A 15,966-nucleotide genomic window follows, 5' to 3' on the forward strand; every position below is an offset into this window, starting at 1 on the left:
TCTTTTCTCTTATATGACCACCGGCAGTTTTTAGGGTTGATGCGTCAGTCTTCAATTAACTCTCAAATGGTTGAGCAAAATTACGTATAAGTATGAAGAGACACTTAATAAAACGTGACAAAATATTAGCAATTGATGACAGGCATATGGATATTTATTATCCTTTACTATTCTTGCAACTTTTCTTGAGGTTCAAACTTTTGAAAAATAAAAAGCCAGGAGGAAGCGTGCCACTGCAAGGTTTGAGTAGGCTGACGAGGGCGCCGGGCCCCTTTAAGATGGCCCCGTCCCTTACGTCCCGCCCCCGGGCCCCGCCCACCCGGAAGGGCTCGGCCCAAGTCCCGCCCCTCCACCGCCTACCTCCTTTTCCAGCCAGGCCCGGCCCGGCCCTCCGCAGCGGAGTGTAGTCACGTGAGCCGGGCTGCGGCGCCCCGCTCCGCACTGTCATGGTGGACCCGATGTATGGATACCCGGGCGGCCGCCTGGCCCGGGCGCTGACGCGGGCACTGGCGCTGGCCCTGGTGCTGGCCCTGCTGGTCGGGCTGTTCCTGAGCGGCCTGACCGGCGCGATCCCGACCCCGAGGGGTCACCGGGGACCGGGGAGGCCGGTCCCACCCGCCTCCCGCTGCCGTTCGGTGCTCCTGGACCCTGAGACGGGCCAGCTGCGCCTGGTAGATGGCCGCCACCCTGACGCCGTGGCCTGGGCCAACCTTACCAACGCCATCCTCGAGACCGGGTAAGGGTTGGCCCGATCTCGCGCGGACCAGCCGGGGGAGGGAGTTGCGTGGGCGCCGGACCTCGCCTGCCCCTAGGACCAGCCTCTTGCCGGTGACAGAGTCCCATCCTCGTCTCCCTGGGGGTCAGTGTCCCACCTCGGAGGCTGCTGCACCGTAGCTGGGTGGGGCTGATGCGGCATCCCTCAGCTCATGGGGACCAGTCCTTTGCCTTCAGCCAGGGATGACAGTACCTCTGTTTCCCTAGTGATACAGTAACGCTTATCCCCACGTAGGCTGGCACTCTCCGTCTCAACCCTCATCTCACCCCCATGACCAGAGGGGTGGTAATGGCTCTCCAGGAGAGATTCTCACTTCCTTGGTTTTAGCTTACCCCATGGGTGCCAGCCCCCCTGCCTTCTTTCCAGAACCAGAGCAGCAGGACTGAGCTTGGATTCCAGGCCAGTCTGAAAACAGAGGGTCCCTAAATTCACAAAGACCCAGACTGTATCATTGCTTGGCCTCTGCTCCTTGCTTCCCTCCTCTCTCCTGGTCCAGGGGAAAGTCGCTTGGCCAGATACTTAGTATGGAGTCAAGCACTCCATCTTTGGCAGTCACCGTCTCTATCCTTATCACCGGGACCCAGGCTGTCACTCTGTTGTATGGCTCTTACCTAACTGCTCTGCCTGTCTGGGCTCTCATTTCCCCATCTGTGGCTTGGATTTTGATGATGTGCTCTGGCTGGGAAGTTGGGTGGTGCCCCTCTCAGGCCTTGTACCAGGGCTGGTGCCCATTCATTCATTTACTCACCTGGTGCTCTTGGCTATGGGGACACAGAGCTGAGGGGGTCCCCATTCAGTCAGGGAGACAGTGCCAGGAGGGAAAATCCTGGGAGTGGGGAACATCTGCCTCAAAGCCTTGTCAGCAGGGCCCAGACCCTGGATCCACGCTGTGTTGGGGAATCTTGGGGAACCCTGTGTCCCCCCACCCCTCCCCCACCTGCACTATCCTATCCTGGGGTCATCCCAGTGCTTAGAATACGTTACCCCCTCCAGCAGGCAGGGCTTCTCCCACTGCTGCCCCCATCCATTTGGCTGGCTTGCATTCATTTCTGCAGGTGTTGGGGTGACATAGGACACTGTGGACACCCCCCTGTTCTGGTGCTTTGTGGCACTTGGGAGTATATTAGATAGACAGACCAGAGATTGTGGGGAGAGGATTTGCTGCAGACACAGGAGCTGGGTGCGGCTAATCTGGGAAGGCTCCCAGGGAGAGGAAACCACAGAGTGGGCTGGCGTCTGTGGCGGGAATCTGTGGCGACGTGACTCTGGAATCTGGTGACCCAGTCTCTGCTGACTTATATGTTTTGGGCCCCCGCTTAGCAGAGCTAAGAGAGATGACAGTCTCTGGATGCTAGGGAGGAGGCACAGAGGTAAGGCTCAGCATGGGGAGGGGCTTTGGCCCCAGCCCTTTCCCGCTGGGCTGTGTTGCTGTCAATTATGGAAAACAGAGAAGTGGGGAGAGGGCTCCCCTGCTTGTGCTGGATGGAAAGGTCTTCCAGGCTCAGCTCTGGCGCTGTGTGACCTTGGGCAAATCACTTCATCTCTCTGAGCCTGTTTCCTTCCTGAAGGTGGGGCTCGAAGTGAAATTCGGGGGATCACAGAAAGCACCTCTGTTTATTTACTAAAGGAAGGAGTGAATGAAAGAGAAAGGAGCGCATGTCTTCTGCCCCCATTTTGCCAGTGGGGAAACTGAGAAGTGAGCCCTGGTCTCTTCCACACTTCTTGCCCTCACTTCACTGTTCCAGCATCTTTTCTGTCCAGTCTGCCCCTTTCCCTGTGGGTCTGACAGCATTTGGGACTATGATGTAGGGAAAACTGTATGGGAAGCCCCCATTTTATAAGCAGGGGTACGGAGGCCCTCAGAGACACCCTCTTGAGCACTCAGGAGTGAGATGTAAGAAAGACATGTGGGGTGTCCTGGCACCCGAGCAACTACATCGCTGACTTGCAGGTGACTGTCATAGTTTTTGGAGGGTGGAAATCATGGTTTGACTCTTCTGTTCACCTAGAATTGGGATCCTTCCTCCTTTCTGGCTCCCAGATTTCACCAGATCCTGGGATTGTCAGGATAACTTGCACGTCTCCTTCCCCCATAATCTTTCCTCTTACTTGTGCTGTATCTGACTCTGGACTGACACTCCCCATGGAGCCTGAAACATTTAGGATTTAATGCTAGGGGATCAGAGATGCACCCAGAGGCAGCGCCTGCGCCAGCCTGGCTCTGGTCTTGGTCCTGGGGAGGCCGAACCCTCCAACCTTACCTTTTCCTCCTTTTCTGACCTGATGCCCCCCCAACAAGCTGATTGACCTAAATAGCCTTCGAGTTGGGAGAGGAAGTGAATACCAATAAGAGGGAACTAACCTATTAGGAAACTGGGAAACAACCTAAATCTACCACCCAACAGGCAGAAGCCCAGCCCAGTAAGATGGATAAATACCACCCAACCGTTTCTTTATCTATTTTTTTGGTATTTTATTTAATTTATTTTTTATACAGCAGGTTCGTATTAGTCATCCATTTTATACACATCAGTGTATACATGTCAATCCCAATCTCCCAGTTCATCCCCCCACCCCCCCACCCCGCTGCCGCTTTCCCCCCTTGGTGTCCATACGTTTCTTCTCTACATCTGTGTCTCAATTTCTGCTCGGCAAACCAGTTCATCTGTACCATTTTTCTAGGTTCCACATATATGTGTTAATATACGATATTTGTTTTTCTCTTTCTGACTTACTTCACTCTGCATGACAGTCTCTAGATCCATCCATGTCTCTACAAGTGACCCAATTTCATTTCTTTTTATGGCTGAGTAATATTCCATTGTATATATGTACCACATCTTCTTTATCCAGTCGTCTGTCGGTGGGTATTTAGGTTGCTTCCATGACCTGGCTGTTGTAAATAATGCTGCAGTGAACATTGGGGTGCATGTGTCTTTTTGAATTATGGTTTTCTCTGGGTATATGCCCAGTTGTGGGATTGCTGGGTCATATGGTAGTTCTATTTTTAGTTTTTTAAGGAACCTCCATACTGTTCTCCATAGTGGCTGTATCAATTTACATTCCCACCAACAGTGCAAGAGGGTTCCCTTTTCTCCACACCCTTTCCCGCATTTATTGTTTGTAGATTTTTTGCTGATGGCCATTCTAACTGGTGTGAAGTGATACCTCATTGTAGTTCTGATTTGCATTTCTCTAATAATTAGTGATGTTGAGCAGCTTTTCACGTGCTTCTTGGCCATATGTATGTCTTCTTTGGAGAAATGTCTATTTAGGTCTTCTGCCCATTTTTGGATTGGGTTGTCTGCTTTTTTAATACTGAGTTGCATGAGCTGTTTTTATATTTTGGAGATTAATCCTTTGTCTGTTGATTCGTTTGCAAATATTTTCTCCCATTCTGAGGGTTGTCTTTTCTTCTTGTTTATGGTTTCCTTTGCTATGCAAAAGGTTTGAAGTTTCATTAGGTCCCGTTTGTTTATTTTTGTTTCTATTTCCATTACTCTAGGAGGTGGATCAAAAAAAGATCTTGCTGTGATTTATGTCAAAGAGTGTTCTTCCTATGTTTTCCTCTAAGAGTTTTATAGTGTCCGGTCTTACATTTAGGTCTCTAGTCCATTTTGAGTTTATTTTTGTGTATGGTGTTAGGGAGCATTCTAATTTCATTCTTTTGCATGTAGCTGTCCAGTTTTCCCAGCACCATTTATTAAAGAGACTGTCTTTTCTCCATTCTATATCTTTGCCTCCTTTGTCATAGACTAGTTGACCATAGGTGTGTGGGTTTATCTCTGGGCTTTCTATCTTGTTCCACTGATCTATATTTCTGTTTTTGTGCCAGTACCATATTGTTTTGATGACTGTAGCTTTGTAGTATAGTCCGAAGTCAGGGAGTCTGATTCCTCCAGCTCTGCTTTTTTCCCTCCAGACTGCTTTGGCTATTCAGCGTCTTTTGTGTCTCCATACAAATTTTAGGATTTTTTGTTCTAGTTCTGTAAAAAATGCCATTGGTAATTTGATAGGGATTGCATTGAATCTGTAGATTGCTTTGGGTAGTATAGTCATTTTCACAATATTGATTCTTCTAATCCAAGAACATGGTATATCTCTGCATCTGTTGGTATCATCTTTAATTTCTTTCATCAGTGTCTTATAGTTTTCTGCAGACAGGTCTTTTGTCTCCCTAGGTAGGTTTATTCCTAGGTATTTTATTCTTTTTGTTGCAGTGGTAAATGGGAGTGTTTCCTTAATTTCTCTTTCAGATTTTTCATCATTAGTATATAGGAATGCAGGAGATTTCTGTGCATTAATTTTGTATCCTGCAACTTTACCAGATTCATTGATTAACTCTAGTAGTTTTCTGGTGGCATCTTTAGATTCTCTATGTATAGTGTCATGTCATCTGCAAACAGTGACAGTTTTAGTTCTTCTTTTCCAATTTGTATTCCTTTTATTTCTTTTTCTTCTCTGATTGCCATGGCTAGGACTTCCAAAATTATGTTGAATAATAGTGGTGAGAGTGGACATCCTTGTCTTGTTCCTGATCTTAGAGGAAATGCTTTCAGTTTTTCACCATTGAGAATGATGTTTGCTGTGGGTTTGTCGTATATGACCTTTATTATGTTGAGGTAGGTTCCCTGTATACCCACTTTCTGGAGAGTTTTTATCATAAATGGGTGTTGAATTTTGTCAAAAGCTTTTTCTGCACCTATTGAGATGATCATATGGCTTTCATTCTTCAATTTGTTAATACCATGTATCACATTGATTGATTTGCGTATATTGAAGAATCCTTGCATTCCTGGGATAAATCCCACTTGATCATGGTGTATGATCGATCCTTTTAATGTATTGTTGGATTCTGTTTGCTAGTATTTTGTTGGGGATTTTTGCATCCATATTCATCAGTGATATTGGTCTGTAATTTTCTTTTTTTCTAGTATCTTTGTCTGGTTTTGGAATCAGGGTGATGGTGGCCTCATAGAATGAGTTTGGGAATGTTCCTTCCTCTGCAATTTTTTGGAAGAGTTTGAGAAGGATGGGTGTTAGCTCTTCTCTTCTCTCTTTCATTTTTTTAAAAAAATTTTATTGGAGTATAGCTGATTTACAATTTTGTATTAGTTTCAGGTGTACGGCAAAGTGAATCAGTTATACATATATCTACATTTTTTTTTCTTTTAGATTCTTCTCCCACGTAGCCCATTACAGAGTATTGAGTAGAGTTCCCTGTGCTATACAGCAGGTTCTTATTAGTTATCCAACTGTTTCTTTGAAAAGTCACAAAAGATAAACTTACACCATCAAGAATGGAAAAGGAGTGATAGCCACAGATGAGGTGGTACATCCCGCATAGTAGCGGGTGTCCAGGGCACACTATACACTGAAGGGACAATGATGGTGAGGGGAGATTGTGACCCCTTGCTCATCTCACAAGAATGGTCTGGCTTTTCCCAAATGTGGCCTCTTCATTAGATCCTGGAGTCATCTCAGAGGTATTAGCTGTCCCTGACATAAAACCACAGTGTGGCCCATACACTTTCCAGAAAAAAAAAAAAAAAAAGTTTGGGGAAATAGATTCAGTGCAGCTGACTTTTTATTTTTGCCAAGCAAGTGCATTAAAAACAAACCAGAACAATATTTATTTATTTTTAACATCTTTATTGGGGTATAATTGCTTTACAATGGTGTGTTAGTTTCTGCTTTATAACAAAGTGAATCAGTTATACATATACATATGTTCCCATATGTCTTCCCTCTTGCGTCTCCCTGCCTCCCACCCTCCCTATCCCACCCCTCTAGGTGGTCACAAAGCACCGAGCTGATCTCCCTGTGCCATGCGGCTGCTTCCCACTAGCTATCTACCTTACTACGTTTGTTAGTGTGTATATGTCCATGCCACTCTCTCGCCCTGTCACAGCTCACCCTTCCCCCTCCCCATATCCTCAAGTCCCTTCTCCAGTAGGTCTGCGTTTTTATTCCTGTCTTACCCCTAGGTTCTTCATGATATTTTTTTTTCTTAAATTCCATATATATATGTGTTAGAACAATATTTATTGATCTCTGCCCATTTCATCTAATAAAGGATGAGCTATTTTAGAACCAAAGAAGCAGGAAGGACATGATCTCTGAATCAAGAACCGTCAAATGGGGACATTTTGCTTTAGGAACACATTCTTTCCAGTGGTTTGTTTTGGCCAGGGACTGGGGTAGAGTCTCCCAAAGCTGTCAGCCAGCACAGCAGTGAGGGATTCCAGAAGCCATTTGCTGATGTCCAAGCCTTCCCGTTTTACAGATGGGGAAGCTGAGGCTGGGAGAGCGTGGAGATGTGGTATGAGGCAGGGTTTCAGGTTTAACATCAGAGAGATCTAGGTTCAGATCTCTGCCTGGACGCTTCCTACAGGTGGCTGTCAGCAGCTGCCTCACCCCAGCGAGATGAGGATGGCGCCAGCCTTGCAGGGGCCTGGAAGAAAATCATTTGATTAGGGCTTAGGGCCTGAGGCAACGGAGGGATCTTCAGGGATCAGCCGGAGGGGCTCTAGCACTGAAATTCCCTCATGAATGGGAATCTCTCTCTCTCCAAGGTATTCTGGAAAGATAGGCAGACACCTACACAGCCAGGTTTTCTGAGAACTCGAGCAAAGTGCACAAACTCCATCCAAACTGAATCACCCCAATCGCCCTTTGGAATAAGGCGGTTCAGAGAGGAATGCAGAAGACACTGTCTCCAACAAGGGCAGTGACTAATTCCATATTTACCGTACTGTGGCCTGGCTGGGGGGGGTCGGGGGGGGGGGGGAATTGTCACTCTCCACTCATCCTTTTCCTTTCTGTCCAGCTTGAAAGAGTCACACTGCTCTCTTTTAAATCTTTGTAATTATTACACAAGTGCTTAACTTTCCATGGTAAAAAAGTTTAGAAAGGTGAGGTGGAATGTGGGAGGTAAACTGCGCTCCCCACTCTTTCTTTTTATATATAACCACTGTTAGTTCTTTCTTCTACAATTTTCTATGCATAAACAGGCCTAAACATACATACATACATACATGTGTATACGTACTGGTATGTGAGTGCGTGTAATGTTTTTGTACATGGGGTTATCCTGAGTCCACCGTTTGTCCTTCTCTAATCTTACGTTTTTTAAAAAAACTTTGTGTCTGACATCTCATCAGCACACGGTGGTCAGCCGCATGGTTCTAGAAGCCCACCGCATATATGGATAGATTATTGTATCAGGCCCCTAACACTGGATGTTTTGGGAGGGTCCTGTTTTCCTCAGCTCTAGTCAAAAATGCTGCTGTGAGCTCTATTTACAATAGCCAGGACATGGAAGCAACCGAAGTGTCCATCAACAGATGAATGGATAAAGAAGATGTGGCACATATATATACAATGGAATATTACTCAGCCATAAAAAGGAATGAAACTGAGTTATTTGTAGTGAGGTGGATGGGCCTAGAGGCTGTCATACAGAGTGAAGTAAGTCAGAAAGAGAAAAACAAGTACAGTATGCTAACACATATATATGGAATATTTTAAAAAAATGGTCATGAAGAACCTAGGGGCAAGATGGGAATAAAGATGCAGACCTAGTAGAGAATGGACTTGAGGATACGAGGAAGGGGAAGGGGAAGCTGGGACAATGTGAGAGAGTGGCGTGGACATATATACACTACCAAATGTAACATAGATAGCTAGTGGGAAGCAGCCGCATAGCACAGGGAGATCAGCTCAGTGGTTTGTGACCACCTAGAGGGGTGGGATAGGGAGGGTGGGAGGGCGGGAGATGCAAGAGGGAAGAGATATGGGGACATATTTATACGTATAACTGATTTACTTTGTTATAAAGCAGAAACTAACACACCATTGTAAAGCAATTATACTCTAATAAAGATGTTTAAAAAAAAAAGCTGCTGTGAACAAGGATGCTCATACACATCCGTGAGGGCCGTGTGAGCACCGGTCAGAGGGTGAGTTCCTAGCTGCTGCCTGTCTTCAGGGCTTCAGCACTGTGGCCTTGACTGAGCCTGCTCCCTGCAGAAGGAGAGCTTTTAAGCAGGCGCTGTCTGGAAGGCCACTGGCCTCTCAGTTATAACCAGGACTTGGCATCTGAACAGCCTTTTTCGTTTTATGTAAGTTGTGTATGTTCTCCCTTGATTCCCCTGCTTTTTTTTTTTTTTTTTTTTTTTTATCACAAGGGGAACTACATTCTGTACCCTGTTTTAAATTTCTTCCCATCACCAAGTCTACTGGATTGCTCCAAACCTCCCCTCTCAGGTTAATGATGAGACACATACTTACCGAGTATAAAACGTTGAGTTCTCTTCTGGCACCTGCCATGGCAGCCCTCTGAAGTGGGAATTGCTTTGCCCATTTTACAGGTGAGGAAACTGAGTCCCAGAGAGGTTAAGCAATTTGCCCAAAGGTACACAGTTGATAAGAGAGAGACCTGGGGATTCAGACGATGCCTGAGGGACCCACAATCCCAGACTCTCTCTGTCTTCCACTCTCCTTGAAATTTAAGACCTTTATTCTAGTCTCTTGTGTTTTTCTCTCCATATCTGTGATTATATGTGAGTCATTAGCCGAAAGTTCATGGCTCTTAGATTTGTTTGATAAGAACTAACTCCTTCACCTTCAAGGACAAAACAATCCCCCACAAAACTCAGTTAAGGTAGAGGCTCAGAGCACATCATGCTCTGTGATGTTAGTCTCAGCTCTGTTGGGCAAGTGACTTCACCTCTCTGAGCCTCGGGTCCCACAACTGTAAATTGGGAGAATCAAACTCATGTCATAGTGTATTTGGGAGAATTTAGAGAGAGAAGTAGACATGTGATGTGCTTAGCACTGGGGGCTATTGTTATCCACCATAGCAGGGCCTCATTACCAGTCCCCACAGCTCCATTTTATCTTGTAGCTCAAGTTCTTTGCTTTGGAACTCTCAGAGCTCAGGCTTCCTTCTTTTACTTTCCCTCTCCTCCCCACCCCAACCCCCCTTCTCCCTGCAAGCTCCTACTTAAACTTCAAATCCTGGAGCAGCTATCACCTCTTCTGTGAAGCCTTCCTAGATTTCACTCAGTAGCAGCAGGAGCGTACCTCCTCAGGGTACTTTATTCCTTTTCTCGTCATAGCAGTTACATATATTCATTCTTGTATACCCTCGGTGTCTGGCACCCAGTAGGTGCTCAAAGAAGCTTGATTGCCAAAACTATTGGGTGTGAGTATTTTGATAGTCATTTCCTCTCCTTTGTCTTCTCTAGGGCAGAGCTCTGCCTGTCCTGGAGCTCTTTGGTGACTTTTTAGCCAAATTCCTGTGAGACAGTCCTGGCTGAGCCTGTCTCTCCACATTGTGTAGCCTCTTAAAGATCTCATTAGTGTCTTCTGTTGCCCTCATTTTCTTAATAGAAATTGCCTCCACAAGTGTTTTCCTTAGTTACAGAAGTCACCTGGGTGAATATTCTTTGTGTACTTGGAGCAAGGATGAAATCCAGAACCATAAAGGAAAGACTAAAAAAAAAAGGAAAGACTGATAGGACAAAACTGAAAACTACCATATGGCAAAAACAAAAGCAAAAATCAATTAAAATACAGGTATTTTCAATATTAGTGACAAGCCAAGGGCTAATACGTATATAGAGAATTTCACCAACCAATAAGAAAAGGCGATGGGAATTCCCTGGTGGTCTAGTGGTTAGGATTTGGTGCTTTCACAGCCGTGTCCAAGGTTCAATCCCTGGTTGGGGAACTGAGATCCCGCAAGCCACGGTGCAGCCGAAAAATAATAATAATAATAAGATGAAAAAAACCACGGTAGAGAAAAATGAGTAAAGGACATGAACCAAAGAACTATAAATGACCAATAAGAAATAAGAAAATATATGTAACTTAACTCATTAAAGGATTATAATTATGTGATTGAATTTTTCAACTGTCGCCTTAGTAAGGGTGAAAAAGATTGATCTTAAGCAGGGAAGTGCACAGACAGGAGTTCGTATGTTGTAGAAATGCAGTATATACCCCAGGCATCACCTGGGAGCTGGTTAGAAATACAGAGTCTTGGGCTTTACCCCAGACCTCCTGATCAGAATCTGCTTCCTGGTAACCAGCCTGCCTGGAATTGAATCCTAGCTTTGCCCTTTCTTAGCTCTGTGACCTTTGGTATGTGTTATCAGCTAGTACTGGGCAACAGTGCTGCATAACAAACTGCCCCCAAACTCAGTGGCTTGGAATGACAGCCGTTTATGCTCATGGATCCTTGGAGCAGTTGGGGCAGCTCTGCTTCATGCTGTAGTTCTGCAGACCTGGTCAGCAACATGTGTCTCTCATATTCTTGGGACCAGCGAGCTGGCCGGGCATGTTTCTCTCGTGGCCATAGCAGGGACACAAGTGGAACCACGGGAGACCCTTTGAAGGCTAATCTCATAACTGAGACAAGTCACTTCTACCGCATTCCATCGGCCAGAGCAAGTCATATGACATGACTGAGCCCAAATCAAGGGGACAGGGAAGGACATTTGACCAGTGGTGGGAGGGATGTAAAGCCACACAGCAAAAGGCATGGACGTGGGGGGAAGAGGCTGCGATGCCGTTTCCCACTGCAGGTACGTAACTCTGCTTGAACTACCTCCCCTTCTGTATGATGGAGACAGTAGTGGTGCCTGCCTTGCAGGACTGTGGGATTGTCATGAGTACTAGGACATGAGTTAATAGATATGGAAGTGACTAGAACAGCGCCTGGCTCAGAAGAAACCCTCAGTAGATATTAGCTGGTATTATTATCCTGGGGGAAGGGCGGAGAATGAAGGTTAGTACAGCCCTGGGGGAGGCTGTTTGTCAGTATCTATTCACATTAAAAATGCATGTGTCCTTTGACCTAGCAGTTTCTCTTTTAGGGATTTAGCCTGACACGTGCACAGAGACAGACCGACAAACATTCATGTGAATGGCAGTTTCGTCACTGCGTTGTTTTCTATGGTTTAAAACTGCAGACAGGTGCATGCCGAGCTGAGGGCCCGTTTCACGCTCACCCCCTCACTGACCAAGTGTCCCCTCTCCTACCCCTGCAGGTGGGCCTTTCTGGAGCTGCACACGAACGGCCACTACAACGATAGCCTGCAGGCCTACGCAGCGGGCGTGGTGGAGGCCGCCGTGTCCGAGGAGGTAAGGGCCAGACGCGGGACCCCGGGGTTTCCCCCGCCCATCAAGTGTGTTCCCCAGGGAGCTTTGGAGGGTTCTGAGATATGTGTAGAGGGGGCTCTCCCACCCCCAGCCTTCCATCTAGTTGGGGAGAAAAGGTCACATGTATTTGTTAAAAATTTACACTGGGTGCTGTTTGATGCATATAAAAAATACACAACACATTCCAAGTTACGAAGCTTAGTAATAAAATGAACACCCACCCAAACTAAACCCTGGAATGTTACTAAAACCATTGAAGCCCCCTCTCAACTCCATTCCCCTGCCTCTCCTACCCCAGAGACACCCACCACACTACATGTGGTGGCTGTCATTCCCTTTCATTCATTCATTCATTCATTCATTTATACGGAGATAGAATTCACATGCCATAAAATTCACCATTTTATAATGTACAGTTCAGTGGCTTTTAGTATATTTATAAGGTTGCACAACCACTACCACTATCTAATTCCAGAACATTCTCATCACCCCAGAGAGAAACCCCATACCTGTTAGCAGTCACCTCCCTTTTTCCCCCCTCCACCCAGCCCCTGGCAACTGCTCATCTACCTTCTGTCTCTATGGATTTGCTTATTCTGAACAGTTCCTATGAAAGGAATCAACCAATATGTGGTCTTTTGTGGCTGGCTTCTTTAACTTGTTTCCAGGGTTCCTCCATGTTCTAGTGTATGTTAGTATGTTATTCCTTTTTATGGCCGAATAATATTGCATTGTAGGGATAGACTATTTTCTTTATCCTTTCATCAGTGGGTGGACATTTGAGTTATTTCCACTCCCTTCCTTTGGTTAAACTAGTTTTACTACATGTGATGAAACCTTAAACAACATATTAGTTTGCATTACCTGCTTTTGGGCTTTTTAAAAGTGATAATCACAGATTTCAGAAGGCAGACCGCATCAGGAGTGGGTGAGGCCGTGGTGGGCTGGCCATGCTCCCACACTGTGCGTGAAGGTGTGACACCCACGTTGGGATGTAATTTGGTGTTAACTTGTAGAGTTGAATACACACATGCCTTAGGACCCAGGGGCCCCACTCCTTAGGTGTGTGCCCTAGAGGTGACCCAAGGGGTTCAAAGCAGCCCCGAGGCAAACACACTCAAACGCCACCGGTGGGTGCACGGGTAACCGGATTGCAGTAGTGTCACACAGTGCAGAATCAGAGAGCAGTGAAAATGAACGAGCAGGTGGATGCGTGTGAGATGCACGGTGGTGAGAGGGACAGAGCACGTCACAGGAGACGGTGTACAGTGTGACAGCGCTTAATAAACTCCCTCTCCTCATTCTGACATCCAGCTGCAGTTTGAGATGCCCTCCTGGGACCTCGATGTCTGGGGAGGTGTCAGACACTGGGTCAGGCCACGTGTTTTGGGTGCTTGGTGGTATTTGAGACAAGATTCCATCTCTCAAGGGCCCCGTAGCCTGAGCCAGGAGCACTGAGGCGAGGCCTGACGTGGTTCTCACGTGAGGAAGCCCAGACACACATGCCAGAGGCTTTGCCCACGTTACTTCTCTGAGCTTCCACACCAGCCCCCGAGGGAGGCTCTCCGTCTGTTGGGGTGACGGGGACGATGGGCTCATATGGTCTTTCACCCCCCAGCAGGCTGGCCCAGCTTGTACATGTGACATCGGGGTGGGGAGGTGGGGAAGACCTCTTGAGGGCTGGTGGAACTGCCGCAGGATTCTCTCGCCAGGTTCACTGCTGTGTCCTCAGTGCTCAGGACAGGACGTAGTAGGTGCTCAAAAAAAAAAAAGGTAGTTGAGTGACTGAATACGTGTATAGATGGGGGTGGCGGTCCCCAGTAACAGAGGAGGCGTAATCTAGGACAGACTGTGAGTGCTGACGGCTTTCAGAGGAGGGAGGCATCCAGAGGCATTGGGCCCTGGTGGGGGTGAGAGCTGGCTGGGTGAGAGAAGCCAGTGCGAGCAGAGGTGCGGAGGTGTCCTCACCAGAGCTCCTCGACTCTTTGGAGACCTGGATAGGAGTGAGGACTCTGAGCCCGAGTGGGGGCCAGTGGGGTCCTCAGGGAAGAGCGCAGGCCTGCTGCCCCGCCCCTGTCCTCGCCCACCCTACAGCTCATCTATATGCACTGGATGAACACGGTGGTGAATTACTGCGGTCCCTTCGAGTATGAAGTCAGTTACTGCGAGAGGCTCAAGAAATTCCTGGAGGCCAACCTGGAGTGGATGCAGAAGGAGATGGAGTTGAACAATGGCTCTGCTTACTGGCACCAGGTGGGCATGGCCCCCATGCTCAGAGGGCTGGGGCAGCAAGCTGAGTCTGCTCTGGGGACCTGCTACCACTGCAGCTGCTACTGTTCCAGCTGGCCAACCTATCTGTCCCCTGCCCCTCTCAGCCAGCCCTTCCTCCCTCCCTCCCTCCCTCCCTCCCGCATCTATCCACCCATCTACGTACCCATCCTCCCATCCATCTACTCATCCATCCACAGATCCATCCAGTCTTCCCTCCCTCCCTCCCTCTATGTCCATCCTTCCCTTTCTCCCTCCCATACATCCATCTGTCCATCCACCTACCCACCCCTCCATCCATCTACCCATTCATCCATCCATCTATTCAGCCATCCATCCATCCATCCATCCATCTAGTTTTTCAGCACATTCGTCCACCCACCCACAAGTCTATCCATCTTTCACTCTCTTCTTCCCATTTATTCATCTGTCACCAACCTGCCCATCTTAGCCTAGTTGTCAGATATTCTATCCACCCGCCTTGTCGATAGACCCCATTTGGTTGCCTGTCTCTCTCTCTGTTCATCATCTACCTGTCTGTCCATCTACCCTCCCATCTACCTGCCTAGCCATCTTCCTGATGAACCACGTTCCCTGCTTCATTCCACCTCTTCCTTCTGGCCAGAGCCTAGGCATCTCTCAGTCTGTCCATCTGTTGGTCCATCCCCTCTGCTCTGTCTCTGCTGCTCGTACATCTCTCCAGGGGCTGCCCAGTTCCCCAGGGTGATGCCCACACTCCTTAATGTGGCCTCAACACCCACCTGCACCCTCTCCCTCCCCAGCCTCATCTACTGGCCTTCTCAATCTGTGCTCCAGCCTCCCTGGCCTCCTCCCAGTTCCTTGAACAAGATGTTACCTCTTCACTCAGGGCTTTAAAGTGTGCTGTTCCTTCTGCCTGGAACACTTTTCCTTCTCCCCCTCTGCCCAGCTCATCCCCACCATTCCTCACCTCCACGTCCCCTCCCTGCAGTTCTTTGTAGCCCTCTTGTGAGGCATTCAGATTCTGTCTTCAACTGGACTTGGGCCCCATGAGGACAAGGCAAGGACCACATCTGCCTTGTCCACTGTGGTATCCCCAGTACTTAGCACAGGGGCTGGCACATAGTAGGCGCTTTATAAGTGAAGGTTTGTTGAGTATTTGCAGATGAAGGAGTGAATCCATCTGGTCCCATCCATCTACTTCAGCACCTGCCTGAACATCTGTCCTTCTCTTCACCCTCCCGTCCATCTAGATGATTGCCTTTCTCTCTGTCCTTCTCTCATTTAACTCAGTAGCCACTATCCATCCATCTGTCCTTTTGTCTATCCATCTTACGGATGCTTGCTAAGTGCCTGGTGTATGCTCAGCACAGGCCAAGGCCCGGTGGGGGACACAGTGATATACTCCATGGTTACAGAACAATGACAGTGACAGTGGGGAGAAGTCAGCCACATGGCACAAGTTCGCTGAGCCAGCAGCACAGCCAGTAAAACTCAGAACGGGGAGCAGCCAGCAGCGGGCCAGGGCAGGCTGGGAGGCTTCCTGGAGGAGGTGGATTTGGGTTGGGTTCTTAAGTGGGGTGATTTGGGGTTGCCACAGGATGGAGACATATAGTTAAATGATGGCAGGAGGGTGCTTGGCATGGAGGGGTGGGTGGTGGTTAAGGGGGGGGTCAGGGTTGGCTGGAGCCTGGAGGGTGCACCTGAGCCTCCTTTGCTGAAGCCCCTCCCATTGCAGAAGGCATGAGCCTGGGGGAGAGGCCTCACCCTCCCTC

At 47.9% G+C, this 15,966-nt stretch overlaps 1 protein-coding gene across 2 annotated transcripts in view; it reads left to right on the plus strand.

Moving 5' to 3' along the window:
* Positions 1-371: 371 nt before the first annotated feature.
* PLBD2 (phospholipase B domain containing 2) overlaps positions 372-15,966 on the plus strand; it is a 29,229-nt gene continuing 13,634 nt past the window's right edge. Inside the window, exons 1-3 of one of the 2 annotated variants that reach the window (XM_032602682.1) lie at positions 372-736; positions 11,833-11,926; positions 14,039-14,197. In XM_032602682.1, coding sequence (XP_032458573.1) covers positions 447-736; positions 11,833-11,926; positions 14,039-14,197 — 543 coding nt within the window. In that variant the 5' untranslated portion in view covers positions 372-446. The remainder of the gene's footprint in view (positions 737-11,832; positions 11,927-14,038; positions 14,198-15,966) is intronic. The other variant, XM_032602683.1, reaches the window with a different exon arrangement.

This window comes from Phocoena sinus, chromosome 14 (genome assembly GCF_008692025.1).
Source record: "Phocoena sinus isolate mPhoSin1 chromosome 14, mPhoSin1.pri, whole genome shotgun sequence".
In the NCBI taxonomy this organism is placed as follows: Eukaryota; Metazoa; Chordata; class Mammalia; order Artiodactyla; family Phocoenidae; genus Phocoena; species Phocoena sinus.